Source organism: Lissotriton helveticus, chromosome 12 (genome assembly GCF_964261635.1).
Source record: "Lissotriton helveticus chromosome 12, aLisHel1.1, whole genome shotgun sequence".
Taxonomy (NCBI): Eukaryota; Metazoa; Chordata; class Amphibia; order Caudata; family Salamandridae; genus Lissotriton; species Lissotriton helveticus.
The window spans coordinates 372,806,973-372,828,886 of record NC_136073.1 but is presented as its reverse complement, the minus strand read 5'-3'; the positions used below and the strand labels follow the sequence as shown (position 1 = coordinate 372,828,886).

Genomic DNA, 21,914 nt, shown 5'->3' with positions numbered 1-21,914 from the left:
GGCTGGTTTAAACCTTCTATATTGAATTACTGTCACCCAGTTATGTCTGGTCCTGGAATCGATTCAAAAGTGAAGTGCGGGAAGGAATGAAACAATTTAGAATGATTCTAAATTTAGAAAAACAAAGATTTCCAGTCTATCTCCAATCTAGTTTCCCAATCTAACTGTGAATAGAAGATGTGAGATTGATTAAAACACTGCCTTTCTGAGATACCATCTCAACAAAGTTTTTCATTGCTGCCTAAACAAACGTTTAGAAAACATCCATCAATTTCGTAAAAATATGCACCTGTTGAACATTCCCATAAAAAGCAGCTTCTTCCATGCTGGTAATCACAACGTGAGGATCAGTCATGTAATCTCGGGCAACATCATCTAATGCTTTCATCCATCGAGTTCCAACTGCAACAATTTGCTGTGGTGCATTTTCATGATCCTCAGCGTGAATAGCTTTATTGTATACTTCCAAAATTTTGAACATCTGAAATAAAAAAGGTATACTAAGTGTTTGCGTTATTAACCTGAAATATGTCACTTACCATCAATACCTTTTAATGTGAGCTTATTTATTTCTGGCTTGACAGCGAGACCTACACTTTCCAATATACAAACAGTGGGGTGTGAGTCAGCCCCCATTGGCCTTTCTGTTTAATCCCCCTTCCTCTACTGGTTTGAGATAGTTTCAATCACATCTTGGATCAGCCCAAGTGTTGCTTTGCCTTGCCACTGACCACTGGATGAATAATTCTGACCCGAGGACCCAGGTCTTCAAACTCTTGTAGGTTCAACCCCCCTAGCTGAATATTTAAAGATGTTGGGCCCCCCCACCACCTGACAGATATTTCTGGTATCTGGTACACTACATAATCGACCGCCACATGCATATTCCGGGCCGAATCTGGCAAATAATCTTCAACATAATAAGTGTGTTTAGTAAACTGCAGGTTTGTGAGTGGGTGTAGTGAAATGACAGAGGCTTATTACACAGCTCAAAACACAATTTTCCAAGATGAAATGTGCGCAAAATGCTTTTTACTAGGATACTTTATTTTACACATGACATAGATTGATAAAAACACTACCAACGTAAATGTGACAGGTGTGGCTGTTTTTTGCCACTGAGATGGTCAAAGAGTGGATGGATTTTTGCTACTGCCCTCCTCAGGTTGTGCTCCACATCCAGTCTTGAACGGTACTTAGTCTTTAATAACCCAAGTGCTGAGAACTCAATCTCATATAAATAGGACGAGCTGAAAGGCAAGAGAGTTTTGATAGCAATTAGTCTTTAATAACCCAAGTGCTGAGAACTCAATCTCACATAAATAGGACGAGCTGAAAGGCAAGAGAGTTTTGATAGCAGTTTCTCTCAAAGCTGAATATTCTGCAGACATTTTCAGCCAAAACAGGGACTGTAAGGGAGACAGTGTTGTCAGAATTTTCGAGCACTCCGTAGCTCAGAGCTGGTACACGAGAAACAAATCTTATCCAGGAATCATTAACAAACGTTTTAGGCAGCATCATAATGGGATAGTTGCCCACCAACCAGTTATGAATCCGAAGACAAAGTTGAAAGTCCACAGAGAGGGTGCTGACCGAACACCTAATTCAGAATTACTTAGTGGTACGATAAGTTGCTTGCCTGAAGCAGTGGAAGTTTAGGACACGTCGGGCTTATGTTTAAAAAACTATAGAACTAATAATAAATTAATGATATTGTCTATTTTACTTCAGAGCAATGTTGTCTGACAGACTTTGTGGTGGCAGCAACATGTTAAGGATTTTGGGTGCCCTCCGCCAAAACTATTTTGGGGGCCCCTGCTCAGTACAGCTTTGAGTTTAAATGATTTACTTTCAGCTCTGCCATGTTCTCTTTAGCCAGGCTACTAACGGTGCACAGGCACTATGGTCGAAATTCTAAAAGCGTTTACATCTAACATTCAGAGATAGTCATTTGTTGTCACTGTTGTAACAAAGCAGCAGCCCACTAATTTTACAGTGAATAATATCTGTAATAGCCTCCAATTTCTCATATGTGAGGACCAACTTGGATCTAAAATAAACTTTTTTATGGTTGTTGCATGAAACAAACACATTTCTCTGCAAACAGTAATAGAGTCTCTCACATCAATCACATTAAAAAGAAATGAAACAAAACGGTATTTACAAGAATCTGTTTAGGAATTATTCCAGGCCATCAGGGCAAAACAGAGCTGTCTCTATCAAGGGGCCACACATTCACAATGGAGCTACAGAGGGGTAAGGAACCCTGGCAGCCCTCGCCTCAAAGAGTTTAAACACAAAAAGACCAGGATCCTAGGACTACGGAGATCCTAATTCTATCGTATCCCCTTATTATATATAGTCCACTTGAGGGTTTGTAGTATTCTACATAACCCTTATAGTACTCAATTCAGTAGTATATATATATATATATATATATATATATATATATATATATATATATATATATATACCATAAAAACCTTTTCCCACACTTTGTTGACAGATTTTTAGACTCTTAAGGACTCATTAGCTAAACTCTTTCAATTATTTCAGTCCCAGTCATACATAGATATATGTGAAAAAATGTGAAAAGGGCGAGATGACCCCTCACGGGCGTACCACCAAGCGGGCCACTGATAGGTACTCACCAGATGAGCCCATTGTTATCATCGGCGGTCATAACGCCCAAACAAAGAAGTGTCCAAAGGAAAAAGGGAGTGATAAAGGTGCAAAATGTGAAGTGCAAAGATGCGCCACACCTCACAGTGTGGAAAAACAGGTTAAAATTGAAGGGATTCACTCAATAGACCACAACTTTATTCTTTTGCTCAGTGAACCCAGTCAAACTAAAAAACAGTATAGGTTGCTATATATGCATACCACTGATGGATGCCAACATGTTTCACTGCTTCAATGCTTTATGCAGATTCATCAGGGCCAAGCTTTTTTTGCCACAGCACCATATATTGGACACATCAATCTAAAAAACTGTCAACAAAATAAAATAAAACACAGACACAATGTGTAATTATTCATTATTCACAAGCAGGTCTCTTTGTTAGATATATAACTGGATAAACTATATTCTGTGTATATTTACCCTCTGAAAGCCACGGTGTAGCCTACCAGTTAAGAGGTTCAAGAGTAAAAATGAGTTTCCTTGCGTGAAGCCCTTTCAAGCAAGGCAGCGCTTCTATAGTCGCTTTAATCTGCAAGCACAAAAGGTGATTATCAGCCCCTCTACATGTATGCCTGTTCCCAGCAAGTGGTTCTCATTCACAACACTTTGCCATGGCGACACCGCCACATTCCGACCCCAGCATGTCACTCGATCTAAACATATACTGAGACGGGATTCAATTCCAACTCGCTTTGTTCTAAGTCTGTGTGCCCCACTCACATCGTACTTCTCTTAAACTAACTTTGTGCCAGGTTCTCTCATAATCGGCCCACAAAGACAATCAGTCACCGCGGTCCCTCTCCTTACCGCCCTGGCAACACGGAACGTGTTATCTCCCTCTGCACACTGTTCTCGCTGCTTCCTTCGTTTAAGTTCCAACTAACGTGGCTCCTCGCGTGAACGAGTCCGCCATTTTGAATTGGGATACAGATATAGTTAGCTTATAATCCCAATTGCGGAATGAACCATCTTTCTTTGGGAAGTATTTGTTCTTAATACAAACCTAGCCCCATAACTTTATCGATATCTATGGAGATACAGTACTTACAACTCACTAAGTTTTTAGGGGTTAGATCACACACTTGGATTTTAGAGTATCTCATTTTACATGATCTCATCAATAAGAAAGGGTAAAATCCTTTTTATAACACCAACTAGTTTTCACGTATTTTGTAACAATGTGTAAATGTTACTGACAAACGTCCTAAATTGTCATTCAACACCTATTGTACGATGTCAGTTATGGTGATTACATGTTGTAATGGTTACATGTTCCTATGTTATTCGATTGACACTGGGTGTAATGATAGCAACTCGTTCTGCAGTTCTGAGCCAAGGAGCAGTTCTAATATTACTCATTGACAACATTATTGATTTAGGCCACAATCACACTGTAACTGTGTTATTTAATGAATACTTTCAAAAGCATCAACCAAAATCAAAAAGAACCACTAGTTCTGAGGTTCTGAGCCAGAGGACAGTGGAAATTAACTCAGTTTGTTCCACTCAATAAGTTCATTCAGCCCCACTTGGTCAGTTTTCTCATTGAATATCCAGCGGGCCTCCTTAGAGAAAATAATTTTTTCAATATTCAGTCCTTTTACTGTTTCCAGTACTACCCACGTAAAGTCATGTTTGGTAGTATGGCAATGTTGCACTAGCTTGGTTTTCAATTTACCTGCTCTTATAGTGCTTACATGTACCTGAATTCTTATTTTGACCTTTCTAGTCGTGAGGCCTATATAAAATAGGCCACACTCACAATGTAACCTATATACCACATTTGTGGTGTTGCAGTTGCTGAATCGCGAGAGGAACCAATCCCGTCCAGAAACCAGTGTAACGCTCGTGGTCTTTTTTGTTAGCGAGCAGACCGAACACGTGCCACACGGAAAGTGGCCTTTTGGGAGTGTGCTGTCCCTGTTTTCACATATGGGGCGTCCCCGAGTATGGATCAGTTTGTCCTTAAGATTGCTGGATCGTTTAAAAGCAAATCGGGGGGGGGGGGGGATGTTGGAGTTGTTATTGGATAACAGTGCCCAATGTTTCCGTATAGATTGTCGTATTTTCGTGCTCAGAGGATCGTACGTCATCACTACTGGTACACATTCCTGTTTTAGTCTGTCATTCATTTCTAGAAGGGCACTCCTCTGTGTATTTAAAGCCCTTTTTCTAGCATTCCTAATGATCTTATTAGGATAGTGTCTCTCCTGTAGCTTCTTTTCCAACTGTTGAGATTGTTCAATATACCCCTCAGTAGAAGAACAGTTCCTCCGGTAGCTCAAAAATTGTCCCACAGGCAAATTGTCCCTCAGGGCTCTTGGGTGGTATGAGTCGTACCGTAACAGAGAATTTCTATCAGTAGGCTTCTGGTGGACACTAGTCTGGAGGGAGTCCCCTACCACATCGATGTCAAGGTCTAAATACACAGCCTTGTTACGACTATAAGTCCATGTAAACCTGAGGCTCACATCCTGAATATTAAGCCAGTTTAAAAGGGCCAATAAATCCTCCTCACTGCCTGTCCAAATGCAAAGCACATCATCAATATACCTCCTCCAGAGGCGAAGGTGCCTCTGGAAGGGGATTAGAGGGATGGTCCACCACATGTTCTTCAAATTGGCCTACGTAAATAAACGCTAGGCACCATCGTTGCGCCTATGGATGTCCCTGTTATCTGTAAATACAGTTGGTCCTCATAACAGAAATAGTTACGAGTCAATGCTATTTCAACGCACTGTATAACAAAGCTCTGTGGAACGTCATAGAACCAGTCCTGGGCCCCCAAGGCACGGGCTGCTGCCACCAGCGTCGCTTCTTGGGGGATACAGGAATATATCTAAGGTGACCAGAAATTCAGCCTCACCATCGAATTTCATGTCAGTAATCATATTTAGTATCTCGGTAGTATCTGACAAATGATCCTTGATTAACCACCTATATTCCTGTATCCCCCAAGACGCGACGCTGGTGGCAGCAGCCCGTGCCATACTACCAAACATGACTTTACGTGGGTAGTACTGGAAACAGTAAAAGGACTGAATATTGAAAAAATTCTTTTCTCTAAGGAGGCCCGCTGGATATTCAATGAGAAAACTGACCAAGTGGGGCTGAATGAACTTATTGAGTGGAACAAAAGGAGTTAATTTCCACTGTCATCTGGCTCAGAACCTCAGAACTAGTGGTTCTTTTTGATATTGGTTGATGCTATTGAAAGTATTCATTAAATAACACAGTTGCAGTGTGATTGTGGCCTAAATCAATAATGTTGTCAATGAGTAATATTAGAACTGCTCCTTGGCTCAGAACTGCAGAACCAGTGGCTATCATTACACCCAGTGTCAATCGAATAACATAGGAACATGTAACCACTACAACATGTAATCACCATAACTGACATCGTACAATAGGTGTTGAATGACAATTTAGGACGTTTGTCAGTAACATTTACACATTGTTACAAAATACGTGAAAACTAGTTGGTGTTATAAAAAGGATTTTACCCTTTCTTTTTGATATCATGTAAAATGAGGTACTCTAAAATCCAAGTGTGTGATCTAACCCCTAAAAACTTTGTGAGTTGTAAGTACTGTATCTCCATAGATATTGATAAAGTTATGGGGCTAGGTTTGTATTAAGAACCAATACTTCCCAAAGAAAGATGGTTCACTCCGCAATTGGGATTATAAGCTAACTATATCTGTATCCCAATTCAAAATGGCGGACCCGTTCGCGCGAGATTACGCGAGGAGCCGAGTTAGTAGGAACTTAAACGAAGGAAGCAGCAAGAACAATGTGCAGAGGGAGACAGCACGCTCCGTGTTGCCAGGGCGGGAAGGAGAGGGACCGCGGTGACTGATTGTCTTTGTGGGCGGATTATGAGAGAACCTGGCACAAAGTTAGTTTAAGAGAAGTACGATGGGGGCGTGGCTACGCATGCAACGGGAATGGCCGCCTTGGAGTGAAGCTCCGCGCCAGGCTTGCCTTCCCGGGGCACTTATCCGTGCAATCGCCGCCTGTGGACGGCGAAAATCACCAGCGCCAACACCGGACATCGCCGCCGGCCTGCTGGCCGACTTTGGGAAAAATTGGTACACCCGAGCATTCGCCGGGCTGCTGCCGCCTCCCTCGCTCCCTACCTCGGGAGGTGCGCAGGACAGACCGCGGCTCCAGCCGAGGACACAGGCCCAGAGCTCGGCCCGGCAGACGCAAAGGCCGCGAAACGCCAGGAGGGCGCGAACTCGACCTGCCACACCTGAACTGCTCTACACAGTGGCTATACAAGCGGTCTATTGATCACCAAGGCACCACGCTGGCGGTACAGCCTCGCGGAACAGAGCGACGCCACCCTACCACACGCGACCGAGCGGCGGCTGGTGCGGCCCGACCTACCGGCCACAAGGACGCATTGCAGCCCAGCCGCCTCACTCCCTCGTAAGGTAAACGCCGGCAACGCGGCAGGGCCACCACGAAGACCTGGCGACAAGATCCGTGAGGCGAGCCCACGTGGCGGCAAGTGCCGGTAAGACCGTGGTTTCGCCCCCGGCCCAACCCCAAAAACGACTGCGTGACCACGTGCGCCTTGGATGTGCCGCTGAGATCCCCCATGGCCTGCAGCAGTGAATGACCCTCCACACTGAGGCACACACTTGCCCTCCACCACGCACTGGCCAGATCATACCGGCCCGCCAAGCGCAAGACGCCGCGGACCACAGCCGGGGGTCGTGTCACCACGGGGTCCACACACATTATACATCGCACGCCTGTCCAGCGGCTGGACTGCTGACTGCACGAACCGGCCTCCTGAGGACGACGTGGACTGCTTGGCTGAGCCCGCGGGAGTGACGCAGATGTCTAACGGGCCCAAAACGAGAACTGGCTCCAGCAACGCTAACCAGAAGGCCAAGATGGATAAAACCGGGAAACACACCGACTCGGACCAGATGGCGGCCAAACTGGACACTATGCTGGCAGCAATGGAGAGACTTGAGGAGTCACTGAGCCTAACCCGCACCTCCCTGGCCACCAAAATCGACAGCGTAGTCATCGATCTCACGCACCTAAGAGCGGACCACAAAAAGCTGGCGGAACGCACCACCACCTTGGAAGACACGATGCAGACGCTTCAACCCCGTGCGGACCAGTCGCATAAACACATCCAGGACTTGCTGAACAGGGTGGAGTTCTTGGAAGACAGAGCTGAAGACGCGGAAGGCAGGACCCGCAGGAACAACGTGCGCTTGGTCGGGGTTCCGGAGAAATGGGAAGGGAGGTCCCCAGAAGTCCACATGGAGCAGTGGCTACAAGGCCTCCTGCCGGAAGGATCACTCTCCCCACACTTCGTGATTGAACGGGCTCACAGGGTCCCCACCAAACCTCTGGCGACGGGCTCCAACCCACGGCCCATGCTAATCCGCATAATGAACTATCGCGACAGAGACACCATACTCCGAGAGACCCGCAAGCTCCAGGAGATCCGAATAGAGAACGCATCGGTGATGTTTTTTTCGGACTACACCATACAGGTCCAGCGGCAGTGACATGACTTCCTCGCAGTGAAGAAACGACAGAGACAGGTGGGCCTCAAGTACTCCCTTCTCTTTCCTGCGAAGCTGAGAGTTGTGGCGGGTGAACGGACTCACTTCTTCACGGACCCCATGGAAGTGGAATCCTGGCTAGACAGCGGAGTCGACACGGAACCCAGAACGGCGACAGGCCCTGCGTCACGACGACAATCCGGCAATCATAGACGGCGACGACGGCCCCGCCGGAATTCTCAACCGAACACACATGCGGCGACCCGGCCTTCCCCTCCTGCAGATGCCAGACGGCGGGAGCAGCAAGATGCCCTCCGCCTCGTCATGGAACTCAGCGGCTCCCCTGAGCAGAGCGAGGTGGCAAGCGGCGGCACACAAGGCCTCCAGAGCGACGATGAAGCAATCTATGGAGTGCCAGACTCCCCGACATCGGATGTCCGACCTGATGTCACCCCCCAAACGGCAGACTACATCAGCTGAGCAGGCGCCGGATGCAACACCCCGCGGACACGTATACAAGTGACCATCACGGCGGGCCAACGCCACCATGACTACAATGAACCCTGTGCGCAATGGCGGACTAACCCCCTCGTCTTCCGTACTACGCCCATGGGACACATCCACCAAGGGTTACATCGATGGTGCTGACTCCAAGCACTGGCGATGAGAACCCACGCTTGACGAAGCACAGCTACGGAGTCACTCTGCCTTGCCTGGTGATGACCCGACTGGAACACGTAATGTATGGCATCTTACGCATATGTGTGATGGGTTCATCCAATACGAGGGCGGCATAGACTGAAACGCCCCCCCGGGAAGGCAATAAGCCTTCACTTCACAAATAAATTGACATAATCCGTCTGAACCTGTGCATGTAGCACAACCACCCCCTTAGACTTGAACATTGTTGCTCTCCTAGAGAGTATGGACGGGAGCACGTTTCGCATCCGACCTTTTGGTATTTTGCAAGTTGTTTTTTCCCCCTCCCATGGTCACAAAGCACTGGAGTGCCACGTCAAATGCTTATGGGGTGGCGGGGACCGATTTCATGATGATGAACGGGCATGTATTGAGGGGTGGTGGCAGAGACGGGCGGGAGGTTTGGCTCAATTGCTATAATGTTCCCCTTTAAGATATGCACATGGAATGTGAGAGGTATACACACACCATCCCGACGCTACCAAATCTACTCATACCTCAAACGCCACCATATTCAAATTGCCCTCCTACAGGAAACCCACCTTAACAACACTGAAATTGCTACGCTGCGACGCAGGTGGCGCGGACAACTTTATGCTACAGGGTTCTCATCATACGCCCGAGGTACGCTGGTATGGGTCAGGCCGGGCATCCCTTGGACCACACAAGATGTACACATAGACCCCGAGGGCAGATACGTGGCTATTCACGGCAAATTAGATGGTAACCCAATGGTAATCACTTCGATTTATGCGCCTAACACGGGGTTAGCGGATTTTCTCACAGGCTTGTCACGCACACTAGCCCCCTGGCACGGGGTCCCATGGGTCATTGGCGGGGACTACAATAGTTCGCTAGACTTAACACTTGACCGTTCTCATCCTACATTACCCAACTCACAAGCTCAGGCCACCACGAAGGCGTTACAGGCGTGGTCCATACAATGGGGCTTGCAGGATGCATGGCGCTCTCGCAACCCAAACTCCAGGGTCTACTAATATTACTCGGGGGCGCACACCCTGCATGTCCGCCTTGATCGCTTCATGGTCTCTAGTGAACTCTTGCCCATTGTCACGGACACATGTTACATGGGACGCACACACTCCGACCACAACCCACACCTCCTAGACCTGCGGTGGGATCGCCCTCGACCACCAATACCCACATGGCGGTTGCAACCCGATCTCCTGCTAGACGCCACGTTCAGGGGTTCCATCAGCACACAGACGGCACAATATTTTGAAGACAACACGGGCTCGGCATCAACACCTCAGATTGAATGGGACGCGTTCAAGGTGGTCCTCAGGGGCCAATGTCTAGGCACCCAAGCACACTCCCGGCGACACTTAGAGGCGGATCTCAGATGCATCGAATCTGACCTGCTACGATTGGAGCAGTCTGCAACCGCTGGCCCCACCGCGGAGTTAATACAAACACGGGCAGAGCATGATACCCTGATTGACAGATTGAAAAATGTCAATTACAAGGCCCACGCAGCCCGCACTCACCACTCTGGCGACAAGCCAGGCAAGTTGTTGGTGTGGCTGATCCAGCGCGAACAACGTGTCACGCCGGTGGCAGCGGTGCAATCGTTGGAAGGCCCGGTGGTATACACACAGGCGCGGATACACGAGGCCTTTGTGGCTCATTACAGCGCGCTGTACAAATCCCGACTGCTGACCGCACCATCGGTAATAGCCACGTACTTGGAAGACATTATGCTGCCTACCCTAACAGATGATCAACGAGAGGACCTGGGGTCGCCGTTGATTGCCGAGGAACTCCGCGACGCCATCTTTGCCCTCTCGAACGGCAAGGCGCCTGGCCCTGATGGGTTGCCCGCGGAGTACTATAAAGCATGCTCTGACATCCTAACTCCAGAGCTCTTGAGGGTGTTTGCTGCGGCACTGGAAGACTTAGACCTACCCCAGTCCATGAATGAAGCAACATTAGTGTCCCTCCTAAAGCCAGGTAGAGATGAAACGCTACTCGGCTCATATAGGCCCCTAGCGCTGCTAAACACTGATTACAAGATACTGGCCTCGACTCTAGCCCGACGACTGGCAGGACTGGTACCCGGCTTGATACACAATGACCAGAACGGCTTTGTACCCTCCAGATGCACCTCCCAAAACATCCGTAGATTATTCAGGGTACAACAGTATGCAATGCAAGACTGGCCCAGGTCGGGATGTCTAGTCCTGGACCTGGAGAAGGCATTCGATTCGCTCGAATGGCCCTATTTGCTGGCAGTGCTGCGCAGATTCGACCTCGGGGATGACTTTATTGAACTAGTGGGGTTGCTATATAGACGCCCGGTGGTGCGTGTCCGCACGGGCGGGCTACTCTCTGACGCCATTAGAGTGCAACGCGGCACCAGGCAGGGCTGCCCGCTATCCCCGCTACTGTTCTCATTAGCCATTGAACCCCTTGCTGCACTACTGCGCGCAGAGGGCATACATTGGGGGATCCTGCTCGCGGACGGCATACACGCGGTCTCGCTATATGCGGACGATCTCCTTTTATACATCAGGGACCTCACCCGCATACCTCGACGCCTCTCGGAGATCTTTCAATCCTTCGAGTCCATGTCAGGCCTCAAGGTTAATTGGGCCAAATCTGGTGCATACTCGTTCAACCCTGACATCCCTGACCCCGGAGTCACGATCAATGGGGAAAGGCTGCCGTGGCACCACACGACGTTCAAATACCTAGGAGTGTACATCCACAGGACACCACAAGCTGTACTAGATGGAAACCTGACGCGTGCCATCACGTCTATAAAATCCCAGATTGCCTTTTGGAAATCCCTACCACTCAATGTCCCGAGTAGAGTGACACTGACAAAAATGATTGTACTCCCCAGACTCTTATACTACTTCGCCAACCTGCCAGTGTACGTACAGGCGCGCACCTTTAGAGAACTAGCCTCCATGGTTAGAGACCTGATATGGAACACGGGCCGGCCTAGAGTAGCCCTCCAGAAACTATATGCCCCAGTCGATGAGGGAGGCCTCGCGGTACCGAACCTCAAACTTTATTATCTGGCAGCCCAGCTACAATGGGTCACCGCCTGGCTGGCGGGCAACCACCTGGGAGACACTGCTACGAATACGGACATGTATTCCCCCACGCAGCTACATACACTATTCCACCCCCTGACATGCCCAAGGAAATCCAATCAGTTACACGTCGCCGTGGCGATACGTTGCTATGTCAGAAGCCTACGGCTCACGAGGGCGACCAAGCCATATGCCCCGGCGCTACCACTCCTGGGCACCCCCAAGTCCACCTCTATAGTCACAGAAACAGCGCTGGAACCTTGGACGCGCACTGGGGTAGACACTATGGCAGACCTATATGCTGATGGTGTCCTGATACCATTTGCAACGCTAGCGGCAGACACAGGTCTCCCGACGGGTCAATTTTTACAGCACGCCTCGATACTTTTCGCATACACACAGCGGTGGGGCAACATCACTGATGAACTGCCGACGCACCAATTGATACAGAGCCTACATGTCATGGGTGATGGCACACACGTGGTGCACTGGCTACACCAAGCACTATTGTCACACACACAACATTCGCTGCAACCACTGCGTGACCACTGGGCCACAGACAGAGGGAGGGAATGGACAGATAAGGAGTGGAAAATGATCCTATTGGGCCCCAGACACGTGCCACGGAACGCGCGCTTTAAACTGATACAGTTCTACATACTACATAGAGCGTACCTCTCACCCAATAAGATTAATCGCTATTTCCCAGGAGCGGCGGCCAAATGCCCGAGATGTGCGCTGGAAGAGGCAGACTTACTACACATGCTCTGGCAGTGCCCACGGATTCAGACATGCTGGGGGGCGATACTTACGACACTGGACAAATGCACAGGCATGACGATCCCGCGCACATGGGAGGCATGCCTACTAGGCCTGTATAAGCGAACTACGTTAAACAAAGCCCCCTCTCGATTCTGGGACCTTGCCCTCCTCACAGGAAGAGAGCTACCTCACCGTTACCAGACCACTGGCTCACATCCCTAGACACTTGGGCAAAAGCGGAAAGCACCGCCCTCCATAACGAGGAAACGGCAGGCCTCCGTCAGTTCCCAATTGCGCAACTCTGGGACACAATGCTCACCTCCTTCCGCAAGGAACGCCTTCTCACACAAACCACAACAGGAATCATCCACCCGGACAGCGCCGACGATGCATCCACTGCGCACACTCCACGCGGACACATCTGATGTTACCCCCACCATCACGTCCTTCCCCGCACGCCTGATCTCCGTAGTGTCGGGCATGCTCTCACCCCCCGGGTCATGCCCACTTCGTTAGACACTCCTGAGTGTCACACACGCTCCCCATGATACCACACCCCGAACAAAGACGCACACCTCCTACCCCAGTATCAGCTGACCATATCCACCCTTTCCTGGTTTTCCCTCCATGTCCCCTGTTTCCTACCCTCCCCTCCTTCCCTTGATGTTTATTTCGGAATTTATATCCTTGTTACACGAACATGGTTTGAAACGTTTGTGATGGAAAATGTAGCCATGATGTATGAAGCAAGAAAACCAGTGCATTGGGTGCTATGCCCCGAATACATGACAGACATCTTTGAGATGTAATAATATATGTATTGTACCATTCATGCTTTACTTCTCCTGTACCACTAATAAAGGATATTTAAACAAAAAAAAGAGAAGTACGATGTGAGTGGGGCACACAGACAGCGAGTTCGAATTGAATCCCGTCTCAGTATATGTTCAGATCGAGTGACATGCTGGGGTTGGAATGTGGCGGTTTTGCCATGGCAAAGTGTTGTGAATGAGAACCACTTGCTGGTAACAGGCATACATGTAGAGGGGCTGATAATCACCTTTTGTGCTTGCAGATTAAAGCGACTATAGAAGCGCTGCCTTGCTTAAAAGGGCTTCACGCAAGGAAACTCGTTTTTACTCTCGAACCTCTTAGCTGGTAGGCTACACCGTGGCTTACAGAGGGTAAATATACACAGAATATAGTTTATCCAGTTATACATCTAACAAAGAGACCTGCTTGTGAATAATGAATAATTACACATTGTGTCTATGTGTTTTATTTTATTTTGTTGACAGTTTTTTAGATTGATGTGTCCAATATATGGTGCTGTGGCAAAAAAAGCTTGGCCCTGATGAATCTGCATAAAGCATTGAAGCAGTGAAACATGTTGGCATCCAGCAGTGGTATGCATATATAGCAACCTATACTGTTTTTTTAGTTTGACTGGGTTCACTGAGCAAAAGAATAAAGTTGTGGTCTATTGAGTGAATCCCTTCAATTTTAACCTGTTTTTCCACGCTGTGAGGTGTGACACATCTTTGCACTTCACATTTTGCACCTTTATCACTCACTTTTTCCTTTGGACACTTCTTTGTTTGGGCGTTATGACCGCCGATGATGATAACAATGGGCTCATCTGGTGAGTACCTATCAGTGGCCCGCTTGGTGGTACGCCCGTGAGGAGTCATCTCGCCCTTTTCAAATTTTTTCACATATATCTATGTATGACTGGGACAGAAATAATTGAAAGAGTTTAGCTAATGAGTCCTTAAGAGTCTAAAAAACTGTCAACAAAGTGTGGGAAAAGGTTTTTATGGTATACATATATATATATACTACTGAATTGAGTACTATGAGGGTTATGTAGAATACTACAAACCCTCAAGTGGACTATAATAAGGGGATACGATAAAATTAGGATCTCCGTGGTCCTAGGATCCTGGTCTTTTTGTGTTTAAACTCTATCAAGGGGCCCCCTGAAAGACTGGATTGCAGTGCATGTAAATGTGTCCTTTTGTAATTTAGGGCAAAAACATTGATGGGGCACGACATGCCCATACTTGTGTACAGGCTCGCAACTAGACCCAAACTCTGGATGGGGGCTAACACTCCCAGCCAGGGCTGGCCCTAGCACTGGTCGCACACAATGCAAAAGTCTTTTTTTTGTAGCCCCCTCCCCCATTTCCTCCTTCTCCATCAATTTCCTCACTATCACTCACCAACGATGCACCTCATCTCTCGAAAGCACCTTTCTGGGAAAAAATTTTTTTATAGCACTATTCATTGTTTACTCACACTCAGTTCAGTGATTTGCTTGGTACATGTTCTTTGTAGCATGCACATTAAACCTCTGCACTGTGTGGGTGGCAGGAGAGCCCATGTGAGTGCACAGTGAGCCATGCAACAGTGTAAGAGTAGGATAAGAGGAGTGACTGCAGGGTGAGCGAGGTGACCATATGAATTTGGGTGCGGGCGTAAGTGCAGTGGGGGACAAATAAATGTATAGTTAGTGATGAGCTTATTTGAGTGAGATTGCAGATTGAGATGTGAGGGGGACAGGTAAGTTAAGTATCACATGAGCGCAGGTTGAGTAGTGTGCTTGTGTGACTGCAGGGTGAGGTACAGGGTGAACAGTGCAAGTGCATTGTGAGTGCAGAGTGATCACTGAGTGCAGGGTAAGTGGGTGAATGGTGAGTGCATCGGGATCAGTGTGAGGGTATTGTGATCGCTACAAGTGCAAGGTGAGCGTGAAATTGAAGGGCAAGAATGAGAAGCGAGTTGTCTGTATGCAAGGTGCATTCCCAGACACTAATAGTAGCTCAGCATGTTATTGACGGCAGTGTAGGGTTTCAGATATGTTAAACTATTATGGCATCAACCAGGGATCAGGGTGGAGGAAATAAATTTGCTAATCTTGCAACCAAGTTTTATGATTGGGGTTGCCAGCTCATGAGTTTGATGTACCAGGCGGTACACAAATAAGCAGTAACCTAAAGCTGTATTGTCATCACTTGTCTGAGCATACTTTGAGGAGCAAATAGAAATAGAAATAACTTAATTGTGTTCTAGGGCAGCCTAAATGATCCATGACTGGTAGTAAAAGGGAACAAAGACAAAAAAGTCACATTACAACTGAAAATATACTTCTTTATTAATAACCATATTTAGTGTCAAGACAAGCAATTCGCAGGCTGTCTAAACAACACATGGCTAGCTGGCATTTTAAAATTGGGGGTAATCATAAAAGCAGATTCTACTTTCCTACAATGTCCAATTTCAAGACCAAATGGAGCTGGCACTACCACATGTGCTGTTGTGCTGTGTGGTACATTGCTTCGGCGCACCTTTGCTTCAGGAACTGAATGACCATTGGTTCTTATCATTTCGGCCTGTTTGGCTTCACTGCATGCAGCCCGTATTCTGCTGTCTGATTTGCACTTAAGAGTGTGCTTTGGACTTGTACCTGGGAAGGTAATTGGTTGAGACTTCGGACATAAATATACCAGTAGACCCCTTAAAGGCCCATATGTATTGCTGTTCCCTGTGCATTTCATTGCGTCTGACCACAGTTTAAGAGCCCTCCTGGAACGCTACAGCTCCTGGTGAATTGGCTCTGGTTCTGCAGATCTTCCACTGGCTGCGATCACTTCCTCGGCAGCTGCTGTAGGTGCTGGATTGGAACACCATTGCTCCATAAACCTGCTTCGAGGTGCGCTTCCAGGATCATTGTCTGCGGTTGTTGGGAACATAAATGTTTAGTCTACCATTCGGAATACAAACAATTGGCTATTTTGTTTGGTGGGAACTTTTTAATTCGCCCTGTTTGCACCATTGTAAAAATGATTTTAAATGTGATTTTTATTAAGCATTTTATATTTTTTTACCTTTTTAATAATGACTTTCTGTGTGTTTTGGATTTTAAACAGTTTGATTTCCTTTTTCACTTAATATTAATATAGATTTTAGGATCACATTTTTCATATGCATATGTGACACTATTTACCGTAGCTTTCTTACTTTTAGATAGATTATTAGTCAACTTTTGTCTGAGGAGTGGGTGTCATGTATAGTAGGCCAGAGGAGAAATGCTGCCATTTTTACCATGTACACATTTCCTAAACTGCCTTTGGTTTTGAGCAAAGACTTTTGACACACATTTGTGTGCACATCAAAGCAGGATTTGTTTCTCTGAAACTACACCGCTTGCCAATTCCTCTTGATAAGAACATTGAGAGGTCACTACATGCTGAAACCTTAGCTCGCTGCTTGCTGATCCCTCTGCGAGGAGGGATGTCCAACCTGTGACCAAGACTGGGAACTACATTCCTTCTTTTTAAGTAATGGGGCTTGGATCAACCTATTCTTGGAAGAACATATTGAATATGCTACTTACCAGTATGCATCTGTTCTTGGCATGTAGGGCTGCTAACATTCATATCTTAGCATTAGATCGCCGCCTAGTGTTGGGCTCGGATGATTGCACATTGTTGTCCTGGAAGAGTCTTCGAAGTATCCTGAGATAGGTGGCTCCTCCCCTGGACTACAGTGCGCATGGGCATCGGCTCCATCCCCAGATTGTTTTTCGCCATTGTGGCAGAAGATGGAGTGAAAAGTGTAAAGGATGTCCATGCTAATGAATAAATACAATAGTATATCTGCAGCTGCGACAGGCACCGGGGAGGAGGGTGGGCGATATGAATGTTAGCAGCCCTACATGCCAAGAACAGATGCATACTGGTAAGTAGCATATTCAGTTCGAGGCATGTGGGCTGCTAAATTCATATCTTAGCATAGAATACATAGCAGTCCCTCCATCAGCGGCGGTTGCCCGTGCCAGCTGCAGAAACCTGAAAAAGTGTCTTGAGAACAGCCTGTCCTACAGCTGCTTGCTGCTTGGAATGCACATCAACACAGTAGTGTTTTGTGAAGGTATGTGGTGTGACCCACGTGGCTGCTCTGCAAATATCCTCTAAAGGAATGTTCCCTAGGAAAGCCATGGATGCCCCCAGTTTGCGTGTGGAGTGCGCTCTGGGGGGTATTGTTAAAGTGCGCTTGGCTTTTTGATAACATATCTGGATGCACTTAACAATCCACCTGGCTATCCCTGCCTTGGAAATTGGGTTGCCTTTGTGTTGTGGTGCGAAGGCAACAAAGAGTTGTTTTGACTTTCTAAAGGGTTGTGTTCTGTCTATGTAGTACATCAACGCCCTCCGTACATCTAAGGTATGGAGCATTCTTTCCGCCACCGTTTGCGGGTTTTGAAAGAATGCTGGTAAGTCAATAGTTTGGTTTAGATGAAACTGTGACACCACCTTCGGAAGGAATTTGGGGTTAGTGCGTAGCACTACCCTATTTGGATGAATTTGAATGAATGGCTCTTGGATTGTGAGCGCCTGCAGCTCACTGACACGCCTCAGAGACGTAATAGCTATAAGGAAAGCTACTTTCCACGTAAGGAACTGGAGTTCACACGAGTGCAGTGGCTCAAATGGTGGTCCCATCAGTCTGGTGAGGACGACATTGAGGTTCCACACTGGAGCTGGCGGTGTCCTTGGGGGAATGACTCTTTTCAGACCTTCAAGGAAGGCTTTAATGGCGGGCACTCTGAAGACAGAGAGGTGCTGCCTGTTCTGAAGATAAGCCGCTATGGCGGATAGATGTATCCGAATGGAAGTGTACGCCAAATTGCACTTGTAAAGATGCAACAGATAGCAGATGATGTTGGGGATAGATGCATCAAGCGGGTTGATGTCATTGGCTGTACAGTAGATGACAAAACGCTTCCACTTTGCAGCATAGCATGCTCTAGTAGTTGGTTTCCTCGCCTCCTTGATGATGCTCATGCATTCTGGAGGCAGGTTAAGGTACCCAAACTCTAGGACCTCAGGAGCCAGATCGCCAGGTTGAGCTGTTGCGGATCTGGATGCTGAATTTCTCCATGGTTCTGCGTCAAAAGACTGGGCGTGAGACGCAGTCTTTGATGCGGCACCACTGAGAGTTCGAGGAACGTGGTGTACCATGCTTGGCGCGCCCACGTTGGAGCAACTAGGATGAGAGTCATCTTGTGCTGCCTTAGCTTTCTTGCGACCAGCGGTATTAGAGGGGCTGGCGGAAAAGCGTACGCAAATTTGCCTGACCAGTTCATCCATATCGCATTCCCCTGCGACAGTGGGTGAGGGAACCTGGCGGCAAAGAGTTGGCATTTTGCGTTCTCTGCTGTGGCAAACAGGTCTATCTCCGGATGACCCCACTGCTGGAAGTACGGGTGGAGAACAGATGGGTGTATCTCCCACTCGTGCATTTGATGGCTGTATCTGCTGAGCAGATCCGCCATCTGATTGTCCTTTCCTGGGAGGTGTTCTGCCATGAGGAAAATGTTCCTCTGAATGGCCCACTTCCACATGCTCTGAGCCAGATGAGACAGCTGTGGCGAGTGGGTGCCTCCCTGCTTTTGAATGTAGTACATCGCGGTCATGTTGTCCGTCCGGACTAGCACGACTTTGTTGCACAGATGTACAATGAAGGACTTGAGCGCCATGAAGATTGCCATCAGTTCCAGATAGTTGATGTGCATCTTCTGTTGCTGCGTCGTCCAGAGTCCCTGCACTGTGTAAGTGAGCACATGAGCTCCCCATCCCTGGAGAGATGCGTCCGTTGTCAGGACAATCTGCGGCACAGGCTCTTGGAACAGTCGGCCCTTGCAAAGGTTGTGTGGAGTCCACCAATGCAGAGAGTCGTATGCCCGACTGGTAACCAACACTAGGTCTGTCAATTGCCCACGAGCCTGTGTCCACTGATTCGCTAAGCACTCCTGGAGCGGGCGCATGTGTAGCCGTGCGTGAGGGACTATGAAGATGCAGGAGGCCATCATGCCTATCAACTGCATGAACACTCTCGCTGGAAGCGAGTGTTGTTGCCTGAACTTTTGGATCAGAGACTGCATGCTGTCTATCCTGACTTGGTTGGGCTGAGCCATTGCCGTCAGGGTGTTGATCGTTGCACCTAGGAACTGCCGGACATGCGCCGGCTGAAGATGCGATTTTGGGTAGTTCAGGGAGAAACCCAGATCGTGAAGAAGGTGAATTGTAGTCGACATGTCTGCGGCGCACTGTTGCTCTGACTTGGCTTGCACGAGCCAGTCGTCTAGGTAGGGGTAGACATGGATGTTCTGCCTCCTGAGGTGCGCCGCTACTGTCGCCAGACACTTTGTGAACACCCTCGGGGCTGTTGTGACTCCGAAGGGTAGGACTTTGAACTGGTAGTGCCTGCCTTGAATAGTGAACCTGAGGTATTTCCTGTGTGACGGGTGTAGTGGAATGTGGAAATAAGCATCCTTGAGGTCTAAGGTTGCTAAGAAGTCTCCTTGGTTTAGCAAGGGAAGAATCTGTTGCAGTGTAAGCATGTGGAAATGTTCCGATAGTATGTACAGGTTGAGGGGACGCAGATCTAGAATGGGCCTGAGAGAACCGTCCTTCTTTGGAATAAGGAAGTACAGGGAATATACCCCTGTGCCTTCCTCCCCCACCGGCACGAGCTCGATTGCTCCCTTTTGCAGCATCACCACTACCTCCTGCTGCAATAAGAGCAAGTGCTCTGCGGACATAGGCCGTTGCCTTGGCGGGATGTTGGGTGGAGTGGACTTCAACTCTAGGCAATAACCATGCTGGACTAGTTGTCGCACCCACCTGTCTGTGGTGATGTTTCTCCAGACGGGCAGGAACTGCTGCAGTCTCCCCCCGACAGGTGTTAGGTGGTCGGGGGGCAGTGACAGAGAGTCACTGTTTGCTGGGAGTAGAGGTGCGGGAGCTGTTGTTCCCTCTGCCGCGACTTCTGTTGCTGTTATTCCTGTAACCTCCCTTGTTCTGTTTAGTGAACGAGGATTGTGCCCCACCTTTTGTGAACTGGGATTGTTGACCCATTTGTCCTCTGGTGACTCCACGTGCACCTGAGCGACGAAAATTGCTGCCACGAAACTGCTGTGACTGTAGGGCCCCCATAGACTTAGCAGTTTCTGTGTCTTTCTTTATTTTCTCTAGGGTGGTGTCAACATCCGGACCAAACAGACTATCAGGATTGACTGGCTGATTAAGAATTGTCGTTTGAATATCCGGTTTAAACCCTGAGAAGCGGAGCCACGCTTGTCGTCTCAGCATAACGCTAGTGTTGATAGCCCTAGCAGCTGTGTCCGCAGCGTCAAGTGCACACTTGATGGCTGCGTTTGAGATTAGCTTCCCTTCCTCGATAAGCAGTTTGGTGCCCTCTTGGAACTGTGGAGGCAGGTGTTGTACAATCTGTTCTAGGGTGTCGTAGTGCGCCCTATCATAACGCGCCAAGAGCGCCTGTGTATTGGCGATGCGCCAAAAGTTTGATGCCTGTGCAGCTACTCTTTTGCCCCCTGCCTCTAGCACTTTGGATTCCTTATCCGGGGGAGGAGCTTCACCCGTAGTCTGGGAGTTGGCACGTTTCCTGGCATTGGCGACCACAAGAGAGTCCAGTGGCAATTGTCCCCGAATGTATGCGGGGTCTGCAGGTGCAGGTCTGTACTTTTTTTCAATGCGAGGGTTGACCACTCTCGCTCTCGTAGGCTCCTTAAATATGTCCCCAGCATGCTTGAGGACTCCTTTAAGCATAGGCAGTGTCTTTACTGTCCTTTCAGAGACCGAAAAAGTGTCGAAAAGGAAGTCTTCCTCAACAGGGTCGGCATGCATGTCCACATCGTGATTGGCTGCCGCCCTTTCGAGTAGGGCATGAAAACCTGCTGAATCCTCAGTCGGGGATGCCCGTGCATTAAAAGGCTGCGGGTCCTGCCCCGCACCTTGGGTGTTCTGGTCACCAGTGTCATCATATGAATCCGGTTGCACATCCGGTTCATTGATTGGGAAATTGTACTGGTCGTCCTCATCATACCCCTCACCCTCAGAGTGGTCTGGGGAGGGAGTAGGGCTCCGTCTCGGAGGAGGCTGGATTGGTTCCGTGAGGCCTGAGGCGTCAAGGGGCACCCTCTTCTTCTTTAGTGGGATGACATAGGGGTCCACTGGCTCCGAAGTTATCTTCCTCTTATAGAGGGTCAGTTTGCCTGTGTCAGCGTCGATGAAATGCACCGAATCGTCCTCGGATTCGAGCACCTGACGTGGAAGTGGGCCAGTCGGTGAAGAAATCACCTGTTTC

General features: G+C 48.2%; 1 protein-coding gene across 4 annotated transcripts in view; it reads right to left on the bottom strand.

Moving 5' to 3' along the window:
* The window catches only part of TDRD12 (tudor domain containing 12), a 3,388,409-nt gene that overhangs the window by 1,368,721 nt on the left and 1,997,774 nt on the right, over positions 1-21,914 (bottom strand). For all 4 annotated transcript variants that reach the window (XM_078668261.1, XM_078668260.1, XM_078668262.1 and 1 more), the window contains one exon: positions 290-481. In XM_078668261.1, the coding sequence (XP_078524387.1) occupies positions 290-481 (192 nt within the window). The remainder of the gene's footprint in view (positions 1-289; positions 482-21,914) is intronic.